This window comes from Platalea leucorodia (genome assembly GCF_965183815.1).
Source record: "Platalea leucorodia genome assembly, chromosome: 1".
Lineage (NCBI taxonomy): Eukaryota > Metazoa > Chordata > Aves > Pelecaniformes > Threskiornithidae > Platalea > Platalea leucorodia.
This window is the reverse complement of record NC_138823.1, coordinates 134,816,007-134,841,857: the sequence shown is the minus strand read 5'-3', so window position 1 is coordinate 134,841,857 and position 25,851 is coordinate 134,816,007. Positions and strand designations below refer to the sequence as shown.

Sequence of the window (25,851 nt, the reverse complement as noted above, 5' to 3'; positions counted from 1 at the left end):
TTTGTGAATCATTTCATCCTGGAATTAGAAACAGAGATTCTATAACAGGATATTCTGATAGTATTGGTGACCTTGCATAGATAAGATTGAAATAAACATCAAAACATTTACATGTTTATATGAACAAAACTTCAAACCCCTTGAGGTCTATTCTTTGCTAATACATACTTCCTTCTAAAGCTGTACAGAGCCTAAAATTGAATGCATGGATAACAAGATAAATAAAACCCATGTTTTTTTACGTATGTCCTAGGACACTATTTTTTCTCACATTAGCCTGGTCTAATAATAATCTTCATTCCTTTAATAAATCACTATAATCGCAATCCTAATAATAAGTCACTATTTACATTTGTATGGGATTGTGAATTAAAAAAATTCTAATTGAATTTTTTAATTTATGGAAGAAGAATGTAGGAATTGTTAAAAAGAGCACAAGTCTGAAGGAACTGTGTATCAGAATTTGGCTTCACTTGCAATTAGAAATAGAGCCAAATTGGAAGATGCATGTGTACCCTGTAGCTGTTGAAACAACATATGCCTTTTTCGATTTGAAATGCTTTTTATCTGTACAGTATCTGCATAAATTATAGAAATATTTAGTATTCTAGAACTTCAGCAGCTTCTTTAAGCTATTCTTGAGCTGTATTCACCAATAGTTAGCAATCCTGTTAAAAAGAGTTCTTCTTAGATTACAAGCTAGAGTACTTCTCATTTGTTGGTTTAGTCACTGATTTTTATTTATTTATTTATTTTTTTTTTTCCCATGATCAGGCCAGCGTTCTCCTTTGGTGATTCAATGGAATTTAAAAAGAATGGAGTAGAGCCAGAGGGAAGATGAAAATATCAGCCTTGGCAGGATCAGCTTATTTTTAAGTACTCTTTGCTCTTTGATACTCCTCATCTTTGTCATTGCTTTTTTGGTGAAGAAAGCAGTGCAATGAGGTGGTGGGAAAGCTGGCTTGCTTTGTGTCATAGCAAGCAAGATTTTACCCGTTCTCGTTCCACAGTCAAGTCTCTTCAAAGATAAATATTTCCTTCCTGACTGTGGGTTTCCACTTGGATTGGCAGGTTGCCAGGATTCCCAGGGTCATAGCACCAATTGCTGTTTGAGATTGGAATTAAATTTCAAGATTTACAATTAAAAGCTCAGATTTTTACTAGAATTCAAAGTATAAAATAAAATAAAATAATTTGTTAGCTATTTAAAGGCTATGACATGAAATTTAAAATCATATTTGTGCTACTGCAATGTCTTTTTAAAGCTATACCGTGTAAATAATATTTACAAATCTTTTATTTGGCACTAGATAAGAAAATTCATTGCAAACTGCTTGATTAGCAATGTCTGTCAAGTGTGCAGAGCTGGATAAAAAAAGACATGAATTGCCCAGTGAGTGAGAAGCAAAAAATCAGATTTTAGATATTATTTGATTAATGTTATGAATTCACAAAAGTCAGAAAGTGTTGAAATTAGGACTGCAAAATCAAAATCAACTTATCTATACAGCCCTTCTGTAGTTTTCCTTAACATTATACTAACTTAGGGTTCTGTTTTTTCTTCCAAAGACTGAACTATCTTACAGGAAAACAATACAAAGATTACAGATTTTAATAAGTAATTTTTTCCTTAGCTGTTCATGCTGAAAGGCTGACAAATTCTTTTTGCATAGGTGCCAAGAGTCTTCTAACCTTTCTTGAAGGGGTCACAACTTAAAAATCTATTGGATCACCTCCCATGTATTAGCAATGATAAAAACTTCCTCCTATTCACTGTAATTGCACAATCCCTATGACAGGTTTGGCAATTTTATGTTGGAAGAGTAATTTTAACGAAGAGTAGATGGGAATAGTGTGCCAAATTTCTCAGCTGGTGTAAAATTCCTTGTTTTTAAATATAGGTTGGCAACTGGAATCGAAGAACTCACAGCAAAAGGATCTTTGCAGAGTTTTTGGGACTGTTGGTAATGCAAAGACAGCATGAAAAGTGCTGCTTTTGAACTAGTCCTTTGCACAGTTTACAAGCTCTGTTGGCGATTTTAAATAAGGAATTTAAAATGACAAAAGGATTTCATAAATAAATGGTAACTTACTTGCAGTAAGCAGACTAAAGCTGATTAAAGTCAAATCCTTAGGAGAGAAATTATTATGAACTCCTGAAGGGGCCTGTGAAATACTTGGAAAATGAATGTTTTATCAAATATATTTTGGCTTCAGTAAAAGTTCAAGTTTTTGGACAGAGTGAAGAATTTGAATTACATGATACCTAGATACTGTGTCATCCAGATATTAAATCTGGAAGAACAACTATTTATTTTTTTTTAATGAAGTAAATTTGAATGTGCATTTGACTTACATTTATTATAATGTTTTCTGAAACTTCACAATTATTTTACTGATGTATCCAATCTAAGTTATCATATTATTTTGACTGTCACTCTGAGAGATAAGTGCAACAAAAATAAAGCTAGAAGTGGAAATCATGCTTAGCGATGTTTTTGTTGCTAGTTTCAACATTATAAATTGAGATAGACATTGAAAAAAGAACTATGTGATTCAGTTCATTCTTACATTTTCTTGAAATTATAATCAATCTCAGTTTCCAAGGCAACTGACTACATGAGGATGGACCAGCCAATAATGGGAAACAGCTTTCTCTTTTATTACTGTAACATATGGTAGAAAAAGTCTTTTTTGTTTCATGCTGTTGAGGAGACTGTCTAATTTATCACTCCAAATAGGATCCAAAAATGATTAGAAGAGGTGTGAGCATTTCAGTTTTGTAACAGGAATGCAGAGACGTAAGTTCATGGGGGAAAGGCAAATTCAGAAACATCAAAATGTAATTTTTAGATGCTCTTCAGTTAAATCCCAAACTTCACCTTGATTTTTCCTCTGACCTTCTTCAGGGGTCCTGGCAACATGAAGAGTTGGTGCAAGTGATTGTACTGGCAAATGGATTAGCATTGTATCAGTATGACTCTCTTGGGGTGAGTGGAATTGCCTTTCTGCTGTAAAATGCCTGGCACAAATAAAAGGCTTCTTCCATGTACACCACTGAAAGAGTTATGATTGATCTAGGACCACAAGACTTTCTATGTTTCTTTTGCAGACATCACATAAAATCTATTAGGAGAAATGTTGGCTACATGAAGTCAATGGAAGCTTAAGCAAAATATTAAATCACGTCGCAGTATATCCTCATTTTCATGTTTTGTTTCTCGGGCTGAGATTTCAAGTCTTTTGCTGTTCACTATTCCTTCCTTGTTAAAAAAAAAAGCTTTGAAATACTTATGCAGGAGTCATGTTATTCCTGAATTCTGTGGTGTTGTCTTCAATCCTTATTTTTCAGAGCTCTTTGTTTTAACTTTTTTTCTTCTCCTTCCAGATGTGCTTAAGAAATACTTTTTGTTTCCCTCATTGTGTCTGTGAATGGGAATATGTATCCATTTTTTTATTATTTCAGTTTCTCTGAAGCTGATACAATATCTCCTGACCATCTTGGCTTTTGTTTCAGATACTGTGTTAGTGTATATTCCTTTGCTACTTTCGTATTTTATTAAAATTCCTATTTGTTACATTGATTCCTTAATATATAAAGTTCTTTCCTATGTCAAAATGCTTCCCTTTGAATTTCAGGTATAAAACCCTATTTTTTTCATACTACTGAAATCAGAAACAAAATTCCCATTGTCCTCGACATGTCATATGTGGCTTCATATTTCCCTAAGCCTTAGTTCCCTCACATCCTTTCGTTGACTTCACCCTTTAAGTTATAGGTGTAACTCTCTTGCAGGAGCATGTTTCATATTTTAAAACATTAGCCTACCTGATGTTACTCCCTAAACAAGTCTGGTACTTTTCTTTGTGAGTTGAGTCCTTCTAGTCATGTTCAATTCAGTTAATTTTTAGGCGCTGACATCCAATTTTCTCTGTCTTTGGAGTCTATCATGTTTCCTCTATTTTGCTGAGCAAAATGAGTGCAAGGGAAGAGAGGGGATAGGATAATAAAGAAAGGACAGGATTCCTCCAAACTACCCAGAGCCAACACCAGATCACATTGCTAACCAAACAGTAGCTGAAACTGCACGAGAAAAAGTTATAGTTTCTAACACTATGTGGTACCTAAGGATTAGTCCTTTTTTTGTGAGCATTCCCCCTGCTCCCACAAATACCTTCTCTCTTTCTGAGAATTTTGCGGGGGGGGTGGGAAGGGCAGGGATTGAAAAGTGCTTTTCTGAGTTACCTTACATTATCTATAAATATTTCCTCTAAACCCCCACTAAAATTATATCAGTATGGGTTCCAGTAAGTGGCATTCAATTTAGGTAAAGTGAGAAGACGCGATGTTTCTGTACTGTATAAAACCTTGTTATATGAGGGATGCTGTATTTTTGGCTATCAGAATGAAGCCCAGCTGGTCTGTTTAAATACATGCTAGAGTCATGGGATGGTCTAAAGTGGCCCCAATTCCAATGACAAAGTTCTGCCAAGCACGAAACAAGCAAATAGGCCTGTATTTACTAGTACAGAAGCGTTGCATACTGTTTCTGCCTGTAGCATCAATATCTTCCTGCTTGAGATCAGAGACACTTCCTGTTGGTTAATTTGGTTTGGGTGTAAGGAAATGTCCATATGTTCCTTTTCTACCAGGGTTTCTTGTTCCTCAGCAAAAAACAAGAGGAAGTGACCTATGTCTGTATCTTCTCTTTGAAAGAATATCTTGTAAGAGCTGAAAAATAAGATTAGCCATATGAGCAATTTTCTCAATAGCATTACTTCAAAGGAATAGTGACAACATAGTATATAATAAAATAATAGTGGCTATCCAGAAACTTGTGAAATTTCTATTTAATGAAATAGAAATGATAGAAAACCATACACACAGAAAATACCTTTAAAAGTAGTTATGAGTATATGGAAGGAAAACAAAGCAAGAAAGCACTTGCAAGAGAGAATATGCAGATACCTCTGAGAAAAAAATGAAGACAACTTCATGTACTTTGTATTCACAACCATGTCGATGAATACAGCAAATGGCTGTGACCTTGATGAATAATTTGATTTCTAGAAAATGTTTGTTTTCTTTTCATGTAAAAGGAAAGAAAAAAATTCCCCTTTTGGGCAAAATGCACTTTTCAGAAATTTAGCAAATTTTGTGGCAAAAGTATTTTTTCCAAGGGATTTTTTATCTTTTATTCACTCAACCTATTGCTCCCGTGAAAAATGCAACCCCTCCAATTCATCTCCCCAGGCAATTTTTAATAAGATTTACCCTCCCTTCTTCCCCACATCTCACTTTTGCAAGAATTGAAAACTACTTTAAACTTCTCTAGTAATCACTTTAGTGGTGACATAAGCAGATTGTTAACATTGCAAACTGAGCTATTGTACAATCAATAGTGGTAAATTTTGGGTAGCGTGTTTTCCTCATTCCTGCTGTTTGTCAAATTTTATGCTATATGCCCAAACTGAAAGCTTTTCTAAAGTTTTTTCATAAAGGAGGAGGGTAGATTTTGGATCTAGAGACAAACTTCATACTCCAGAGCCCTCTTCTCTCTTTAATTTATTCAGAACACCACCATTTCCTTATTTTCCCCAATTCCATGATTCCTGTGGAGTGTAAGTAAAATAGGTACTATGCTCTCCTTTCTCTTCTACTGTTCTTAGATTGCTAAGTTATTTTAAAAGTGTCAAGTACTCTAAAAATACACTGAAAGGTAGAATATACTCAAAATAATATGCTTTTTCATAGACGTAGGAAATTCCTCAGAGAGGATACCATGCTATCATTCATTTTGTGAACTCTATAAATACAACATATTGTGGCAAGTTTTTACCTTTGTATTTAACTATTTCTGATATTATAACACTTTTGTGTTCTTAGCAGCAATCTTATTACTATTAATAAGATTTACTGGGAGCAGTGAACTGTTTTAGTAGTGTTATTAATTTATTATGTTAACATTTTAGGCCAAGGCCATTGACTTTTATGATAAAGTACTGTTGAAAGAAATTACTTAGTAGAAAGGCAAAACTGATATTTTGTTATAGAAAATACTGTAGTGTACTCGGGCTTGATAGAAATATAATATGTTTTCTAAGCAGCCATGCAAATTTTAAAACAGAAAACTTAAAATACCCTCGAATGTGATTATTATATTTATTGCAGAAAAGCTTCTAAAGGTTTACTTTTTTTTTTTTATATATATACAATAAAGTAATAACAAGAAATGGGCACTGAACTGATTCTTCTGATAGGAACATCTTACACCATGAAAGCTAAATGCTATCTTAAATAATTGAGGGTAAAATTTGGCAGTGTATATGCATGTGTCAGTACCATTTCCCATACATGTTAGAATGGCTTTGATAGAAAAATAATTGACTTTAAATGGTGGGATTCCATATTTATTGCATTTTACTTTCTCAGTGTTGGTGATACTATTTTAAGTCATGCTGTGTTTTATTTTAAGCACCATCTTTGCAAATTAAACCTCTATTTCCTCCTTCTCATATATCATCTTCAGTTTTATAGCTCTTGGAAGCCACATCAGTCCTTTAGCTACCAGCTGGAACTTAGTAAATAAGTTTTATTTATGTTGCACAAGATGGCATGGTACCAACCAGCTTTATTTGAGATCTGAGAAATAAATAAAAGGTAAAAAGGTAGTAAATTTTTCTTTCATCATGCCAGTGCTTCCACAAATAAGACTCTAAAAAGACAGAGCAACATTTAATAGAAAATGCATATTTTTTTACTCCATCACTTTTCAGGGTAAAAGTGTTCTGTAAGGAGGTATTCTGCTATTGCATGTGCTAGCTTGGCCTATATTTTGATAGAAGGCTTTATATTTGCATAGTGGATAGCTGCAAGTCTTTGATCCTTCCAAGTTAACCTCTTCTTTCAACATATAACCACTTGAGAGACACTTAGACCCATAGCCTTTGAGCAAGCTTACTTACCACAATTTTTAGCCAATCCCTTTACCTAATACCACTGAACTTTGAATTTTACTCAGTTCTGAATATGGATGAGAATGTGCATTGTACGTGTGTATATGCATTTGCCCATGTTTCTAGAAGTTGGATAATTTTATTTGACTATGCTATTAATTTTAAGCGAATTCTGAAAGCCCCAAAGTAATATTTTTCTCATAATTTTCCTGTTTGTTAACTTTTTCTTATTTTGGTTCTTTTTGTACTAGTTCAGAGACTCTGACTGAGGCATACTGTAGATCAAATGTAGAAGAGTCCTTATAATTACATTGAAACCACCTTTCTAAATAATAATAAAAATTGAAGGATCAGCAGATATTATAGTCAATATTTCTTATGCTTTTTGAGTGCTTAAGATGTTGCAATTCCAGCTGTAACAGAATTCAGGAAACTTGCATGCAGGATGCCAAAATAATTATTCATTTAAAAAGGAACCCACAAATAATAGCCTTAGGCTCTGAAAATGTCTTCAAAAGCCAAAAAAAAAAAAAAGCAAAACTGTTGGTGCTTCTGAAACTTTTCATTCAGTGGCACTTAGATACTCCTACAATTATAACGTTTGAAATTACTAACTTGGGTGAATCCATGGAAGACCTTGACCCTTTAAACACTTTGGCATGTGCTTAAATTTAATACCATGTGTAAACCCCAGTGAAATGACCATGATTTACAGTAGAGACGATTTTGTGTTGATGTGGTACCTTTTGCCCCTTGAAGAATAAAAGAAAAATATATTTTGTATCTCCAGAAAGCAAATAAGGTAACCATAAGATAAAAGTAAGGACAAGAATATTGACTGTGTTTATAAAAAATAGAGCAGAAATAAAATTATTAAAAAGATATAAAATGAAAACCTATAAAGATAAAAGAAAAGAAATAAAAATAGAGGCTTTAAAGATAAAACTTATATAAAAGATGTAACTTAGAAACTAATACAGATAAAATCTGCAGAATTTAGGCATACCTTGGAGGGTAAGTCCAGGACAAAGCTGATGGTCAGATGACAGTCAGCAAGGAGGTTTGGGGGAAAGTTCTCAGGTTTGGCCTTGTTGAACTTGGGCTGACAGTAGAACTGGCATAAAGAAATGTCATGAATGTAAATCAAAATTTTAGTGAGAGACACTAGTATAAACTCAATTAACAAGGAGAGAAAAAAAATATCCAACAGTTGTACAGAAATGCTATTTAGCTTTCTGTGAGGATAGACATTACCTGATATTGTGTTACATTAAAACATATGTGCAAACAACACATAAAAATAATAGATACCATAAGTTGCACGTACCTATCGGGGCAATCTTTTAAATGCTTTCTGATCTATTCATATCAGGGTGCATTCAACTTGTGTAATTTTAAGGTAGGATAACATAGTGATTGTTTGGAACAATAATTTATTTGCAGGATGTGAAACTGAGAAACTGTAGGTAGACCTACATTCTTTCAAACAAGAGACTGGGTCTCCATTTGGTGGCAAAACCCCCACTTGAATAGCACTAATGCATTGTATATGTACTTCTTGCAAAATACAGGTCTGGTATAACTGAATAACTAACAGTGCTTTTATAGTGTTCTCTACTAGTTGAAGTAGTGGACTTAGAGTCTTCTGCATTTCTTTTCAAGGTTTTTCCAGGGACAACTAAGTAATTTATTCAAGTCTTTCACCAGCTTTTAGTTTTAGCTGATTCATCTGTGAAGTGGGTACAAGAAATGCTTGCTTTAGAGGACTATGCAATCAGAAACAGCTATACTGATTTATACCAGCTGAAGATATGATCCTTTCCATTTATTAATGTTCTGAAAGTACTTTGAGATCACTGGATGAAAACACTGGAGGATTTTAGGGAAAGAGCAGATAATTTATGTTACTAAGCCATTCCAATCTGCAGTTTTAGAACAGTGTGGATTTTTTTTTCTCAGTTACATAAATTACTGTCCTGGGCTGGTATTCCTGCTTGTTTCCTTTTCAAATTACCAACACAGCAAAAGAATTGTAGCTATTTGCATCAGCTTAACTTTCTTTGGAGAATTCCAGCTCTGTGTGATGGTACTTGCAGAGTCATTTCTGGGTTGGGTACTTCTCTGCAATCTCTTCTGGGAGAAAAAATGTTTGGGAGCATCCTAACCATGTGCTTTAAATGTACTGAAATAGAATGGAAGAATAAAAGGAACGGAGTCCCTTGGTAGAATCTCTTTAATGTCTTGCATCTGATGTTCAGATTGGTGGGGAGGGGAGGATCACATGCCTGATGTTTTCTGTAGGACTACACCCAACTGGAAGCCATCCCTTGGCTTCTCTGCAGACAGCAGTATACCCAAATGGAACATATTAATTCCTTGGGGAAATCTCCTTGGTGAGACAAAAAAGAATCTTTTCAGCTTCCCAGACACATGCTCTGTTCCCAGTACCATCAGACTTCAAGGGAGATCTGCACTACCTTGGGCTGGAGGACACAGTTTCATTGTAACTGCAAGGTTTAGCATAGATAAATAACTCCTGTGATCCAGCTGCTCCAGCTTTCAGGCTTTGACATGTTTATTAATGAAAATGTGAGTGAAAAGAAAGAAACAGTCAGCCAGGCAAGATGCCCCTGGAACTCTGCTGTCATCATTAGGTGAATATGGTGTACCAAATATTTATGCTTCTATACGATTCAGGATCACAGAAAATAAATATCTTTTATGTATTTTATTTTCTTTGGAGAAAGGAGTAGAGGAGAGTGTGAGTCATAGTGGAAGAATAAAATTCACTTCTCTTCTGACAAAAACTACTCATTTTGTTGGAGAAGAATCGCGGCATGAAATTCTGTTTGCTGATAACCCCTGCAGCCCAGCTGGCTTCAAGCAGGAAGCTGATGACCTGCCGGTCCCCAGGCCGTACTTGTCTGGTGACCTATGGTCAGAAGCCAAATCATATTTCTTACTCTTGCTGCAGGTAAGATAATAATTGTTCTTACCTAGGTCTGAGTGCAGGCTGCCTATGCATCCTTGCAAAGGATTTCTGATGAGCAGAGTTTTGACCCTTTGCACCGTAACAAATCCTGCCAGCTGCAGCCTGACTTCTAAGCATAGGGTTGGTCTGAGGAATTTGGGAAGGTTAACATGAATATCTGTTAGTGTATGACCAACGCTAGTTGTATGCTTTAAAAAAAAAAAGCATATTTTCTATTATGATCTGATTCAGAGGATTCTGTTCTTAAGCAATTGAGAAGGGAAGTGCTATGGTTATGGAGCTCCTGAGGAGGCGGTTGATGGATGATTTCTCTTTCTTCCACCTTGCTGTGCACTCCAGAGTGTAGATGAGATGGAAAAGGAGCAAGATACAGGGTCTGATGATTCTCCACTCCCAAGAGACAGTGAAGGGTCAGGAGCCGTCCCTGCCTGGCCAACTGTTCTCACCCTCCTGAGGCAGGAGAAGCCTGTTTAACCAGGAGAAATGAGCTTCAGGTTGCTCAAATAAAAAAAGGGATGGAATCTAGTGCTTTGTGTAGGCTTTCTTTACAGCTGCCAACCTCAAAACATTTTTCTAAAGACAGTTATTCAGGGATAATGAAGGCGCTGAAAGCCTGAGAGGTGGCAAATGCCAAAAGGTTGTATGTATGTCCTGGTGAAATTTAGTGCATATTTAAAAATGTATGTATATGATTCCTTATAGCACTTCATAAGATGAGAAAGTATCTGTCACTTTTGTGAAGGAATTCACACGTGTGTTTTGTGCTACAAAGGAGTTCCTGCCAAGGCAAGACAAAGGTTAGAAAGGTCCTACCTATACAAAGTCCAAAACAAAATGCTATGATGTTTTCCAGACTTTAAGCCACTCCTCTCTGAGCAGAGATCTCATAGTAGTTATTCAAAAGAGGAGCAACCTTAAATGCCTGTTGGTTAATGTAGAGGAAGATTGGATCAGAGATTTAGGAACTAGATGTCTATATGGTCCTCTCTGCAATTGAGAAACTTGTGGCTGTCATCTTTTTTGAAAGACAAAATAGTAGTCTTGGCTGCTGTAACAAGGACCACAGACACCCTGAGATGTTTTAGAGAAGAGTCAAGCTTGCTATCCTAGTAAACAGATTACATTTTCCATAATGACTTTTTTAAAAAGAAGTCCTTAGAGTTTCTGTTCAGTATTAAATCAAGAACAAGTGTAAGATGGATGAGCTCTGACATTCCAAGTCCCTCAGTATTATGGAGGATGAAAGAGAAATGAACGACACAAGTCTTGTGGGCACATAGGTTAGCTCTTCTGGTATGTAGTATGCAGAGTAGCTGCAGCAAAGTTCTGTCATAATTTGTGAGACAGTATTATAGCAAAAGTAGGGTGCTATTCTTCTGGTGAAATTTAACAGACACTGTGTACATTTTTAAAAGGAAAAAAATCTTTCTTTCAGAAAAGCCCTCTTAGGTCTTATTTCAGTCATGTGAATTCAGGTGATACTGCAAGCAGTAACAGAACAGAGAATTCTAGATGCCACCTCTGGTTATTATTGGTTTTGCCTTCTTCCTTTAGCTGAGATTCCTATATATCATTTCTGTAGAGATTTATGAATATGCCACTATTTCCTGTTCAGTACTGTTAAAGATGGTGTTAATAGCTATTCCTGGTGCTTTGTGTTGAAAGCCCTTGCTTTTAGTATTTAATAATTGTACTAATGTTACCCAGTGTGGCTGGCGGTTTTCATGTCAGACATATTTATGTGACAAAAATTTTGAAGAAACTGTGGCTAAACAATTTTTGCTGCTTCTGAGAGTGAGATTAAGGGTCAAATGCATTGTTTTGCCCAAGTTATAAAAAAACGTGCTGACATCTTTACGCTTTTGAGCAAGGTCTTGAAATGTGGTAGAAGTGTGGAAGATTTCCCAATGTTCCAAATTATAAGACTCTCAAAAATCTCATTCTGTGTAATCATGGTTAGGTTTGTTAATGCTCAGCAACCTGAGTTTCCAGAGCTTCTGTCTGCACTGAACACACTCCATCCTCTGACTCCTGAGCATTGTCTATGCTGTACTCCATGGTGCTGTCATTTTATTTGACATGAAGAAATAAAAAACAGAGCCTGACTTGAATTTGAGGAAAAGTGAATGGAGAGGAGGAGGGCAAAACTCAAGTGGCTGCAGATAGGGAGGGTTCTCCATAGGATCCCTCCTTCTTTCAGTGTGTAAGATATATGGTGCTATGGGGACAGATCAAGATTGCATATCAGCCACAGTCCTCATCACTAATCAGGATCCATGCCATATGTGTTGCAGACGTGGGGAAGTTTGGGAAGTATGTGTTGCTTCAGACAATGAACATATAATTAGAGTATCAGAAGGTACGTACATAAGAAAGATAAGATGTGGTTGCATAGGAGATCTTTATTCCTGATATTGTTCCCTAAGTTTGTGGAGATTAGCCTGCAAAAATGTTCAGTCACTGTAGTGTCTAATGTAATTATTCATATGTGTACTTTGTGTCTTATATAGTTATACATCATGGAACTATAGGAAAAAGACCTAGAAGAGAAGTAATCTGACCTCCTGCCTCAAGGCCATGTCAGCTTGAACCTGTAGCAAGCTTGATAGATATTTGGTTTATCTATTATAAAAAAAATCAAAGAGATGGATACTCTTCAATTTTCTCAAACATTTTATTTAAATGATTATCTGTCTTTACTATTAAAAAACTTTTTCCAGTGTCTGAACTACAGCTTTCCTGCTGCAACTACTTCATGTCCTATCCACAGTGGAAATACAGAACACGTTATTTCCTTCCTCTTGCAACAACCTCTTACATATTTGTGGACTTTAATCATGTTTACTCTCATGTTATGTGAATCAAATAATTATAATTCCATCATTTTATCCACTTAGGTCACATTTTTTAGAATTGTTTTCTTTCCTTTTGTTCTCTCAAGTTGGTCTAGGTCCTTCTTGAAGTGCAGTGCACAATACAGGAATCCATACTTCAGTAGAGGCCTACCAATCACATGTAAAAACCGGAATATTTTACAAATTGTATCACTTTGCCTGCAGACATTCATGGTGCAATTTCAGTGAAATCACCAGAAAAATGAAGTTGCTTCTACCCTTTTTTTCTAATGTAAAATGATATTCATTGAAATGCTGTATGTCCTGACAAAGACTTTTTACTTAGTCTGAATTCTCTTTTTCTCTGACTAACAAGTAAAAGGAACACTTTCCTAATATTAAAATTACCTTTGAGGAAATCAGAACAAAATAAAGTTTATAAAACACAGATCAAAAACTAAACTAAAGAAAAACCTAGAGAGTTGTAAAAGTATTATTAATATGCTTTTATTCCCCACAGAAAACCTTAATCTTTTGACAAAAACATGATCTCTTTGGCCTAAGTTGATTAAATAATAAATAAATAAATATTGAACTAAGAAAAATAGTATTATACATGCGCAAAATTGATCTTCAGATTTTGACCAGTGTAGACCAATTGGGATTTCCTTGAGTTAATATATTTGGAATAGAACATTCATTTGTGTATTTGCATTTTAATGTTAGTGATGTCCCCCTGAATTAACGCAGTCATTGCAGGCTCAGCATTTGTTGCACTAGTGTAAAAGCCATCCTGACACCTTCCCTTCAGAAAGTCAGCCTGAAAGAAGGCATTTGCGAGTGCAGAATGCAGGGTTTTGTCTTCTCCTTCAAAACATCTTTAATGCTTTGAATTTGGAGAAGTATGAAAACAAAGCGACAAAATATCCCCATGGAAGTTTGTCAAGGAAAGGGTTAAAAAAGTGGAATCTTTGTGACTGTGAAGGGCTGAATTATCTTCCTGACACCAGCAGGGGTTGCTGTCACTAGTTTGTGGTTGTCACATTCCTGTTATGCTTGACCTTGGAAAGGCTTGACAACATAGTCTGGATTTGATTAAGGGAATTTCATGTTTTTCCTTTGCTAGAGTCACCCCCCACCTCGACAAACATTTAAAAATGTTAAGAAGAAAAAAAAAAAGTTTGGAAAGCAAACATTTTCCCAAAAGAAATTTATAGTTCAAATTTACACCAAGTTCGCACTAACTGGAGCAGTCCGGGTTTCCACTCAGGCTTTGAGTGCTCTCTGTAAACCATTAGTCACTTCCCTGGAAGAGGCAGCTTTTTATAGGCAGCAGGATAAAACAGACACAGATGTGTGTGTAATATTAGAGGCTTTCACATGTACCTGCATTTTTTTTTTCTCAATCGTAGAAAAGAAAAAAGAGTGACTATAGAAAGAAATTAATCGAAGCCTTAGACTTTGTTTGGTTTTGGATAGCTACCATGAAGATTGGTTTAATTAAAAGAAAATATCTTGTGTTGTGGATTTTTGAGTTTGTGGCAATTTATACCACGAAGAGAGAAGTTCTTTTAACTTTTAACGGGTTGGTTTTTTTCACTCTACAGGACTGTGATTATGCCAGCTGCCAATGAGTTTGATCCAGAGATTGTCCTGGTGTCAGCAGGATTCGATGCTGTGGAAGGCCATGACCCTCCGCTGGGCGGGTACAAAGTCACAGCTAAATGTAGGTATCGTCAGAAGGTGCATGTTTTTGAGTTGGTATTTTTTCTAGTTAGGAACCTTATTTTAAGTCCAGCATATGTCCATATTTCTATTTTGTGAGATGACACCATGTCACTGAGGGCAGGGACTGTCCATCAGTTAATACCCAGAGATGCCCATGGAGCTGTGGGTCTCACCCAGCTCACAGACAGGGTGGAAATGAACATGTTAGCATTTCTGGCTCACTTCTTTCTGTTCCTCTTTGCATTTTTGTCTTGGCTTTTTAAAGTATTACTTTTCTGGCATTCAAATAACATTTTAGAGGTTTCATGCTTTTCAATAGGCCGCATTTTCCAAATGCTGGAGTAAGTTATTTCTCTTTAAATATATATTGGAGATTTTAGACTTTGGAGGCCTAAATCCAATCTCATATTGCTCTTTTGTTATTGTAATCTTTTCAGCTCAATGGCATTAATCCTGAATTACATCAGTGTTCCTGAAGGCCAAAGTTTTCTAAAAGACTACTCTGTTGGGTCTCGAAGTTTGGATGTCCATTTCAGTCCTCCAAAATGTGTGTTCATGGCAGAGATTTAATACTTTCTGAAAGACAGGTCTGCCTGAGGTGTCTCATATGTAGCACTCCAAAGTCACTGTCTCTTACAGGATATCGTGGCCAAACTGATTCTGAGACTGGGATGTTAAGCAAGATTGGGTAATGTAGTAATGCTCTGTACAGTAATGTGCACTGTAACATTGCTATATATATATGGCTTTCCATGAGACAACACAAAATAGTTTCCTAATGCAATGCTGTGAATAATTTTCTTCAGTATATGTACTTTTCTCCAGTGCATCTCAAGAAATACCATAATAGCACTTAAATAGTTATTAAATATAGATCTCTGGTGCTAATGACAAACCCCTTGGGAAAAGCCTGGAGAAGTCAATGAGACCTAATGACATTTAACACACTGCACAAATGGACTCCAGCTCAGAGGATTTTGTCCTTCTGACCTCCGCCTTTTGTTACAGGTCAGGAGAACAAAGCTGGTGTTTACCTCAGGAGGAGCAGGGAAGAGACACATATATTTTATTTTCATTTTAACTGCATGCTGCACAGGCTCCCTTGAATACCAAGGACGAAAGGATAGATGGAGAGCTAGAGTGACTGTCCGTAGTGGTGTCCTGTGGAAAGTGAGAATTCAGAGAGCAGTGCAAGGGCCTACCCAAAGACACTCACACAGGTGCTAATGCACAAGTGGATTGGAAAGGAAACATCCCTGTGGCTGCAAGTAAGGTTGTCATGGTTTAACCCCAGCCAGCAACTAAGCACCACACAGCCGCTTGCTCACTCCCCCCCGGTGGGATGGGGGAGAGAATCAGAAGGGTAAAAGGGAGAAAACTCGTGGGTTGAGATAAGAACAGTTTAACGGGTAAAGCAAAAGCCGTGCGCGCAAGCAAAGCAAAGCAAGGAGTTCATTCACTACTTCCCATCGGCATGCAGGTGTTCAGCCATCCTCAGGAAAGCAGGGCTCCATCACGTGTAACGGTTGCTTGGGAAGACAAACACCATCACACCCAATGTCCCCCCCTTCCTTCTTCTTCCCCCAGCTTATATACTGAGCATGACGTCATATGGTATGGAATAGCCCTTTGGCCAGGCTGGGTCAGCTGTCCTGGCTCTGCTCCCTCCCAGCTTGTAATGCACCTGGCAGAGCACAAGAAGCTGAAAAGTCCTTGGCTAGTGTAAACTCTGCTCAGCAAGAACCAAAACATCAGTGCGTTATCAACATTATTCTCATCCTAAATCCAAAACACAGCACTCTACCAGCTACTAAGAAGAAAACTAACTCTATCCCAGGTGAAACCAGGACAAAGGTGTATTGAGTTTTAGCACAGCTTTTCAGGTAAATGCAGTGGTTGCACTGGAGAGGAAAGAACCATAGCAGCCTGTATGAATGTTTGAGTATCACTTATCTGTGTATTATGATTTTTAGTAAAACCTTGTGCATGAAAAAGTCCTTTGTAAGGGGTTTACTCACTATTTTTTTTCCATAAGTATGCCTCCTGGTCAGAGGGACCATTCCATGAGCTCATGTGGTAGAGAGATGAGCTTCCAACCCATACAAAACAGATACTTTGTTGAGAAGCTTTGTATAATTATCTGTATTTAGCAGCTGAGAATGCATGCATGCTACACGTCTCTTAAGCGTGCATGATGCTCCACTAAGATGCTTTGGCATACATGGTGTTCTGGCATAGCAGCTTCAACAACTTAATCAGAAATTGCAATAAGATTCATATTTTCCTCTCAGGTTAGACTGAATTTCACCCTGATAGCAAAGAAAAACTCTTTGATATTGGAATCAGTGTTAATTTTATTTCTTGAATAATTAATTAAGTCTTCATAACTTTTTTTTAGAAACTGAAATCTTAGTACATTTTTTAATGTAAGAGACTGCACATCTACAAGTTGCACATGTGTCTGTAAGCAAAAAAAGGTGATTTACAGTTGGTGGCTCTTGTTTAAATTAAGGGAAAAGCCAAGATAGACCCAGATAATGATCATGCACCTGAGGGATGAATAAAGCCTTTTGTACAGAGCCAAAGGAATTTATTATTTCCCCAAAACAAAATTCTCCACATTCCACCATACCATTTTAGAACATAGCATACTATATGTGGTATGTAGAAAAATGAACAGTCTATTAAAAAAAATAAAGTCCAAAGAGAGACATTCATATTAAAGACTAAAAATAAATATTCATGCAAATTTTTTATATAATTCATTTGTAATAATTAGAAATCATGCTCAAAACAAGTAAATGCAAAGTAAATTTTAACCTGTCAACATTCTTTCTTTATAAATCTTTAGCACTTTGTGTAAACTTAATATATTGAATTTTCTGATTTCTATGACCCAATACAAATTTTACATATATAAATTAGGAAGAGATTGACATCAAAGGAGAGAAGATGGGTCCTTAGCTACTAACCTTGCTGTTAAAGAGTTAGAGAGACGCTACATTCTTGATAAGGAGTTAGTTATGTCTTTTTCTCAGAGTACAGTCAAAGAGAAAAAATTAAAATGTATTAACTACTCAGCATTCCCAAGTCATAAAGTAAAAACTATAGGATGAAGATAACAGATTGGACTAATTACAGCCTTGGAGTAACCATACAGCAGGCAATTACATACAGAAAAAAATGGTCTACTAAATCTACACAGTTTGAGAGATGTAAATACTAACCTGCTTTAACCCAGTATTTTAATTTTTTGCTATATCGACATACAATCTGATTTACTGAGGAGCTGCCATTTCTGACTAGTAAACAAACACATCAGCAACAAAATAGTCATATATATTTTTGCAGCTGGTTTTGAATGTATGGGTCTGAGGTACATGTCAAGATTTCTCACAGTGAGGTGACCCTCAGCTCCTCTAGAAGGGTGTAGGTTGGAAGAAGGCCAACTGAGATCAGTGACGACAGCAGAGCTAAGAGATATCTCACTTGCCTAATTTGTCTCCAGTCCCATTAAGTAACAAAACCACTAATGGTCTTTTTCCATTGAATAAAAGAGATAGTGTTTAAAAAGTATTGGAAAGGAAGTTTGAATCTTTCCCTTCTTATTGCACTTTTCAAATCACTTTCACTAAGTAAATCTTTTTCTCCAACTGCCTTTGCAATTCATCCTTGTCTGTTGATTTTTTGAGTATTTAACTAGCTTTTACCTGGCCCCAAAACATATTTTGTTTGGTGCAATATAGAACTGAGAATGAGCATTAACTAAAACATTTCTTTCAACCCCAACTTTGAGGATTTCACAGGCACATTTTTCTTTGTGTTGGCTCTTTTTGTCCTTGGTTCCAATCCTCTCTCTCAATGAAGTGCTACCATTTGAAAAGATGCTTGCATGTACCTAGGTACACATACACATCTTGAAACATATACTCAACCCATGTGCATAAACTTTGTGATGGATTTTGTATTCTGTTAAGAAAAAAAGTGGGCTTTGAAGACTTGAGATGACTGGTGGCTTATGGCAGAGCTTTCTGCTGCTGGGAAGTTCTTAGGCCTTTGGTACCAGCTATATTCCAAATATCTTAGTAAGAAAAGGCAAGGTTTATTGACAACACCATTTATAAGACCACCTAGCGTAATTAGAAACAGTAAGGTATGCTTTTGAATGCACAACCACTTTGTCCTGAAGAAGGTCTTCCCAAAAAAAGGGATTGTGTCTGAAAAGGAGTTTCTTTTTCCAAATATACCTTTTTTTTTTCTGATAAAGATATCTCCACTCACAAACTCTGCCTTGCCTGTGTCCTTATGCTATGATAACTGCACCAAGTTTAACATCAAAAAGCAAAGAAAAGAAAGTGAGGCACACAGCACATTAAACCTTTCTGGTAGTCCTCTTGGCCCAAGGTCTTGCATCAGTTATAGGTGCCAACTCCTGCTCAGCAGCTTCTCTAACTTCTGGTAGGGTCTGGCTCAGATTGTCAGGGATATTCAAACAGCTTATCTCAGATTTTGCTTTCTATGCCCCCTCTCTTATGACTCAAGCTTAACTTCATTAGCCGAAATAGCGGAATATCTTTTGTATTGTCAAGTCCATCTTTAGAATTGGCTCTGTCCATGTTGCTTGGTTAAACTAGTTCCCCAAGCTGTGTGGTGAAGGTGGATGCATTAGAAGGAGCTCTTTCGTGCACAACTCTCTTATGCAGAGTAACTATTGATGTCATTGGGATCCCTTTGTTTAGATCAGGGACTATAAAGCTGCTTTAATTTTACTGTAAACTATAATCAGATAAGAGGAAAACAGGCCTCTGTTCCTGAATAGCCTAATATTTCCTTTTTACTACTAGAAATCTATTATTTTTTCAATAAAGTAACAGATAAAATATCAGCACAATATATTACATATTGTACTGGAGTAGTAAAAATTGTATTGACAGTAAGGTATAAGAAAAATAATGAGGGAAGAAATAAAGCGGATAAAGGAGTTTTATATTTAGAATCGTAAGGAGATGCCTAAAGAGTATGAATCTACTCTTCCATCTTACTCTGATGATGCTTAGGTGGAACTACTGAAGATAGAGCTGATATATTCTGTGCTTTATTTTATAGTTAATTTTTACAACCTCTGCTAAAATGTACGGTATTATCACACCATTTGGATTCTGTACAGTGAACAGGACTGAAAAAGAGCTGCCAGATCTGATCATAAATTTGCAAGTTGTTAGATCTTGTAAGAGCACTGTTTTTAAATTTAGCTCTGCTGACTGAAGTTCTCCCTGTAACATTATCCTGAGGTAAAGTACTTTCTCTTTGTTTTATAGAGCAGCCCTTAGAATAATGCTTGCATTAAAGTCACTGAGATCACTTTACTGTTCAAGTAAATATTGTACATAATTGCTCATTAAATGGTGACCATTCTGTAAAAAGAATAAAGTAAATAGAGAAGTGTCAAGTGAGAATGAAGATTTTTTTCAGGGTATTCATCTTCCTGAAGCACTGTGTTTAAGGGCTATGATGATTTACTGGAGTTTTCCTGTTGTTTTACTCTCTTATTCCAAGGATGCTATTTGACACCAGAGTGCAAAATAAGATCAGCAGTTAGCAGTAGGAAAAGATACCACTACAGGCATTTAGAGAATAAACTATATTTTGACAGTTTGGATATCTGTCTACTGTTATGCCAAATTTGTGATGCAAGGTTGACCCAGTGTCTAGAATATAATTGACTCTAACTAAGCTGATTTGCAACTTTCAAAGTTTTCATTTGGAGAAAATGGCAATAACTCCCTTATCAAAAACTGTGTTATGCTGCGATACACTCTGTTCAAGCGGGACCAATGAAAAAAGTGCTAAAGCTATGAACGCTGGTACTTCTCAGAATACAAGTAAGAGCAACCAGGTTGAACTTGGGTGCCTGTCCTGTTGGTTTCTGCTTTGTTGGTTTTTTTTCGTGGAAGCACTTAATTTCTAAAGGAGTCCCCAAATAATATTGTAACTATCTACTGGACAGTACCTTGGATTGGCTGTGAGTTGTTTAGGGTAGAGTGATTGTAATGTCTTTGGGGAGGGACTCCACTTTCTTGTGACTGTCTGAAAGACTTCCCTGACACTTGACTCTGGAAAAGAGTCCTGACTGGGACTACTGGAGCTAATGTAATAGGCAAATGTTAAAGGAAGGCAGGCAAAAAAAGTCTGTGCAAACTGAGAGCTGACTAAACAGAATAGTAGTTTTGACTTGGTAGCTGTTTAAACACGGTTCAAGTCTCTACAAATAGCATTGCAGGCTTTTGTGATGCCATGTCTGATCTCTTCACAAGCAAGAGAGTCTTTTTGGCTCAACTATCAGCACAAGAAGCTATGATCTTGGAAAGTCTGGCACTAACTGCTCCAGAGTGCAGTTCCGGTAGATGGTGTGAGCTGCTCCAACTGCTCATTGCAGTAGAAAAAGGTAGTTGCATGCCCCTTCCCCTTCTGAATTGTCCATTACTTACCTTGCACTGACTCTGGTTCTTGTCAGATCTCTCCGTAAACACATGCAGCATTAACTCATTAACCCATCAGAAAACTTAATCAACCAAAAAAGTAGAGATATTTCTGTTGGGCTATGAAGCTGAATCAGATTATGGAGGGACCAATGTGTGCCACAGCTAGTGAAAGTGGGGGCAGGGGCAGTAGAGAAAGGGAGAAACGGAGTAGGATGCCTTTTGGTAGCAGAAAGCTATTAAATTAACTCAATTGCCACAGCTGCCTTCTTGTCTGAATTCTTCCGAGTTCAGAGATTTGATTTTGGTTAACATGATTTGGTTATCTTTGTGGTACTGGAGGTGATAAGATGGTTATCCAGCAGGATAGATCTTGAGCTTTTGACTCAGAGCTAAAAGCAGTGGAGGTGGGGTGGAGCAATTATCATTCGTATAGCTTTTCATGGGGGAGTCTCCTGATTCATATCAGAAATTTTCCTTTTGTTCCTTTTGTCTCTTGGAAACTACAGGGTACTCAGTGACTGGCAGCAAGAAAACATGTCATCAAGACTTTGCTTCCAGTTGTTCACTTTGGAAAGCAAAGTTTAAGGTTTTTTCTAGGGTGATTTCTTGAATACTAATTGAATGGTTGCTTGGTACAATACAAAAGGTATCAAAATAGATGACAAGTTCATTGGTGACCTGCCTTCAGAAATGAGTATTTTTGTAGGATTTATTGGGAGAAAGAAAACATTGATTTCTTTTTCCTCCTAGTCCACAGCAGTGGTTGCCATAGCATCTCCTATGCCTTGGGCAAGGCCATTGGATTGCGCAGCCTCCCAAGTCAGATTATGCTGCATTTACTCCTGCATTTGTATTCCTTAAATTCGCTCTTGCTCTGCAAATATTAGTGAATCATTTGCCAATGACTCCAGGATCTGGTACATTATTGACATTTACACTACATTTACATTTATGAATATGAAATGTAAAAAATTCCAGAAATCCTGTTTTGTGAGGAAAAGTAGTCTGTTGGCTCCTGTGGAAATTGAGCAGATTGGAATTCACTATATAAAATTAGCATACTCTCTAGGACATAGCATAGTAAAAGGCAAAGGTGAAGGTATAAGAGATTTTTAGATTTCCATTTAAAGAAGAGATTAATTCTTGGAGAAATACAGAAAAAAATATGAATGGACAATTCTAATGTTGGGTTGAGGAATGTGCCTTCACGTGCTGTCAAGTAAGCATATGTCAATGGTTTGGACTATGGATTTGAACCAAGAGAAACAGATTAGTGAACAATTCACCTCATTTACTGATGCCAGGGAAATCCTCATCTTCAGGCTTTGAGGCACTCATGTCTAACTGAATACGTATTTAAAATACATCTGAAGGATTCAGAAAACTGATTTTGTTATTGCCCAGTGTTTTCAATGACTGTCTGATTAACTGGTGTGCCTTCCAGAAAAGGTCTACCAAAGCAGGAAGTGAGAGCAATTAGCAATATTAACAAATAAGTGCTGATTTGACCTGCTCTTTCACTTATCCTTTCTTTCTGTAACTCAGCCAGGAGACATTTCCATTTTCCACTCCTGCTCCTGCCCCACAAACAGAAGATGTGTCTGCTGGCTAGTTAACGAACTCATGCAAGTGAAAAAACACCTGTATGCTATGTTCCAGATATACAGTGCTGATCCATCTGCAGAATGCATCAGGTGCCAGTTCCTTGATTTAGGGCAGTTGCTGGGGGCAGGGCAGAGGATAGATTACAGTGGAAAAAAAGAGGATCTACAGAACCATTAAGAATTATTTTCCCTTTTTGGTCATCTTCCCTTATCTCTTCACCTACCTCTCGTTATTTTTTCTTTCATGCTACAGTGGTGACATTGGCTAATGACAATAACTGATGTGAGGGGTGCAAAAAAGGTAAAATCAGTGGCATCTTCTCTCAGTTTTGAAATTCAAACTCATGAAATCTTCTTCCTTATTGAAACCAAAAGACTGTCATTTAGTAGAGGAAAGAAAAGGACTTTTTTTGCTTAGGCATTATTAAACTTGTCAGATTTCAATTTAAATACAGCAAATTAAATATAAGTTTTTAGGGCCATTTTGAAACTAATAGAGCTTGACACAGTGTTCAGCAACTTGCATGTGCCTTTCACAGGATTGGGTCCTGAGAGAAAATTGTTGAAAGACATCTCCAAATGTGGATTTCTCCATAACAAAGTGTCTGATCTTTTATAGCATCGTTGCGTTGGGAATTAGGCTTGTCTTTGGGAATTTGTAAAGCCTTTAGTAGAAGAGCATGATTTATGTCTTAGAATTTAACTATTCTCTGTAATAAATAGAAATGTGCCACAAGTATTTACTTGGTTGTGCCATGGGAAAATTTTTAACATATTGTTCACAGCTTCAGAATGCTATAAAAGAAGACATGTAATTTGCAGACCGGACTATCCTTTGTGATTTCTAACCAATATATTTGATTAATATCTTTCAAAAGAGACACCAGCCAAAATGTTTACATCTTATTAGGCAGAGAAGAAGGGAGCACACACAATTTTGATTATGAGCTTGGATGGTTCATTTCTTTGGGCTTCACATCCCTACTACTTAAGGCAGACTGTAACTTTAAGATGTTATCTCTTGCCTGCGCAAATAAACAGCCAGTTATGCTTTTTATGGTGGGTAGTTCTCAAACCAACAGGGGATTAGAAGATATTAGCTGGAGTTTGTGGTTCCCTGCTGAACTATCACGGGGTCCATGGATTCCTGTCCTGAATATTTCACAGAGCAAACACCTCTTATCTGGGGTGATATTCTCACACTGGCCTCTTGGCCATGGACTTCAAAAGCTGATCACAGGGAGGGCTATAGAGGCAATAACCCTTAATATAACAGTCTCTCCTGATAGGGACAGACAGGGTAAAGGTAAGGCGTCTCTGAAGTTTGCTCTTGTGTGTTTAGCCCCATGGGGTGATAAGGGGCCATCTGTTTTTTTGGTCTGCAAACTCATCTTTTTCACACTATCCCAGTATCAAGTACACTTCAGGTCTGACTGGTATCAGCACCAGCAATTCTTCACCAATCTGAAGAGATTTTCTTGGTACTTTTAGCTTTGATCCCAGGCAATTGTCTTAGTTGCTGTTGTGCTGGTTTTTGTACACAAGCAAACACATAAATAAAATTTAAAAAATTAAGTCAAAGGTACTATTGGCTCAAAGAAAAGAAATTATTAAAATAGGACTTATAACATGTATGTTAATTATTTGTGGGTAAAGGGAAATGAGTGCTTACCCATGTGATTAAACTCAAAACATCAGTTCATGGCAGTAGTTTCAAAAAGTTACATGTTATGCAGCACCACACAGGATGCTTGCACCTTAATTAATTGTTCAAATAGAATATCAGTACTACCAATTCTAGAAGTTAAAAACCAGTGCTCCAGACCTCAAAAATATTCTAAGACTTACCAAAATACTACACAGATTTCTTTTTGTTGTGGAGCTCCCAGGACACACTTCCTTCATATCTGAAGCTTTTCCCTGCAGCCATTTCTTTATCAACTGAACAGTGAGATTCCATTTTATCTCCTGATTATAATAGCTTTAACGTGAACACTTAATACCATGAAATCTGCAATAAAATGGTGCAAGTTACCAACACTGGCACATTTAAAAAAAAAATTTCCTACTTTTTTTTCAGCATTTTAATTACCTTTGTTGTTTTGGGGTGGGGGTGGGGGTTAAGGAAATTGTTCTTGCTTATACCAACTAATTGCCAGAAAATTGCTGGAAATGCAAGAATGTAGGTCCTAATCCCACAAGCTTTTATTCACTATGAGCAGTCTTGTTGATTGAGACCACTCCACCAACCTGATTAAGATTTACTAAAATGAGTAATGTTTACAGGGATAGACCTTGCATTGTAAGTAATAATACGGTACAAAAACACATGCTAAAAACTCTTCGAAAGCATTCACATGAGAAAACTATTATTTAAATACTTCCTGAAGTTTTACAAAATTAACTTGGAAAGAAAAAGGAGTAGTTCTGCTGTAAAATAAATCCATTTGAAATACATTTAGTAGTAATTTATTTACTTCAGATTCCTTCTTTTCTCCCCATGATTGATTACAATTCATATACACTAAAATGGACCAAGGGACAGATCTTGGAAGATCTTCTTCTTTGGAAGAAAAAACAAAAAATAAGTATGTATCCAGAACAAAAAAATATTGCTAGTTAATCAAAATACATTTACTTCCTGGTTTCTATTTATGATAGTAAATGCTAGCATGAATTAAATATTTGTTTCCTTTGATCCATAGTCTTATCCTTTTCCTTAGATTCCTTTCTGTAAAAAAGACTAGTTCTCTAGCTATATGGTGACCAAAAACTTTTCGGTATCTGGCATTGCATCCATTTAGGTGTGGCTTGGTTGTGAGAACTGGTTTCTAAATCTGTTTTTTAATTACTTGAAATGGATTGGCAATCTCTAAAAGTAAAAACAACCCAAACTGTTCCATTTAAGAGTGGAATGTATCCTTCAATAAAATGTCTGTGTTTTAAATGTGCTAGCTTCGAAATTATTTTCCTAATGTGATTACTTAACGTCCGATATGAATTCAGTGACTGTGTTGTATGGAAAGATGATCACTCACATGTATTGCCACATAATTTGTGTTTTCATTTATGATTGCAGTTTAGGCATATTGTGTATGTTCTTCTGCATTTTTTTCTTCTTATTAAGCAATGTTCAAGGTTTGCAAAGACTAACTTAGAATTTTTTGCATAGTATTTTTATGCTGCCAGAAGAAATTATCAATTTAAAAAATTGAGATATATATAAATGTCAATTAAAAAATTGATATATTTTC

General features: G+C 36.4%; 1 protein-coding gene across 1 annotated transcript in view; it reads left to right on the top strand.

Annotated features, from left to right (window-relative positions):
- Positions 1-25,851, top strand: part of HDAC9 (histone deacetylase 9) — a gene marked incomplete at its 3' end in the record, with an annotated part of 290,855 nt that overhangs the window by 209,156 nt on the left and 55,848 nt on the right. The window contains exons 20-24 of the mRNA XM_082329553.1: positions 1,902-1,964; positions 2,910-2,990; positions 9,701-9,931; positions 10,289-10,359; positions 14,391-14,509. Of these exons, the coding sequence (XP_082185679.1) occupies positions 1,902-1,964; positions 2,910-2,990; positions 9,701-9,931; positions 10,289-10,359; positions 14,391-14,509 (565 nt within the window). The remainder of the gene's footprint in view (positions 1-1,901; positions 1,965-2,909; positions 2,991-9,700; positions 9,932-10,288; positions 10,360-14,390; positions 14,510-25,851) is intronic.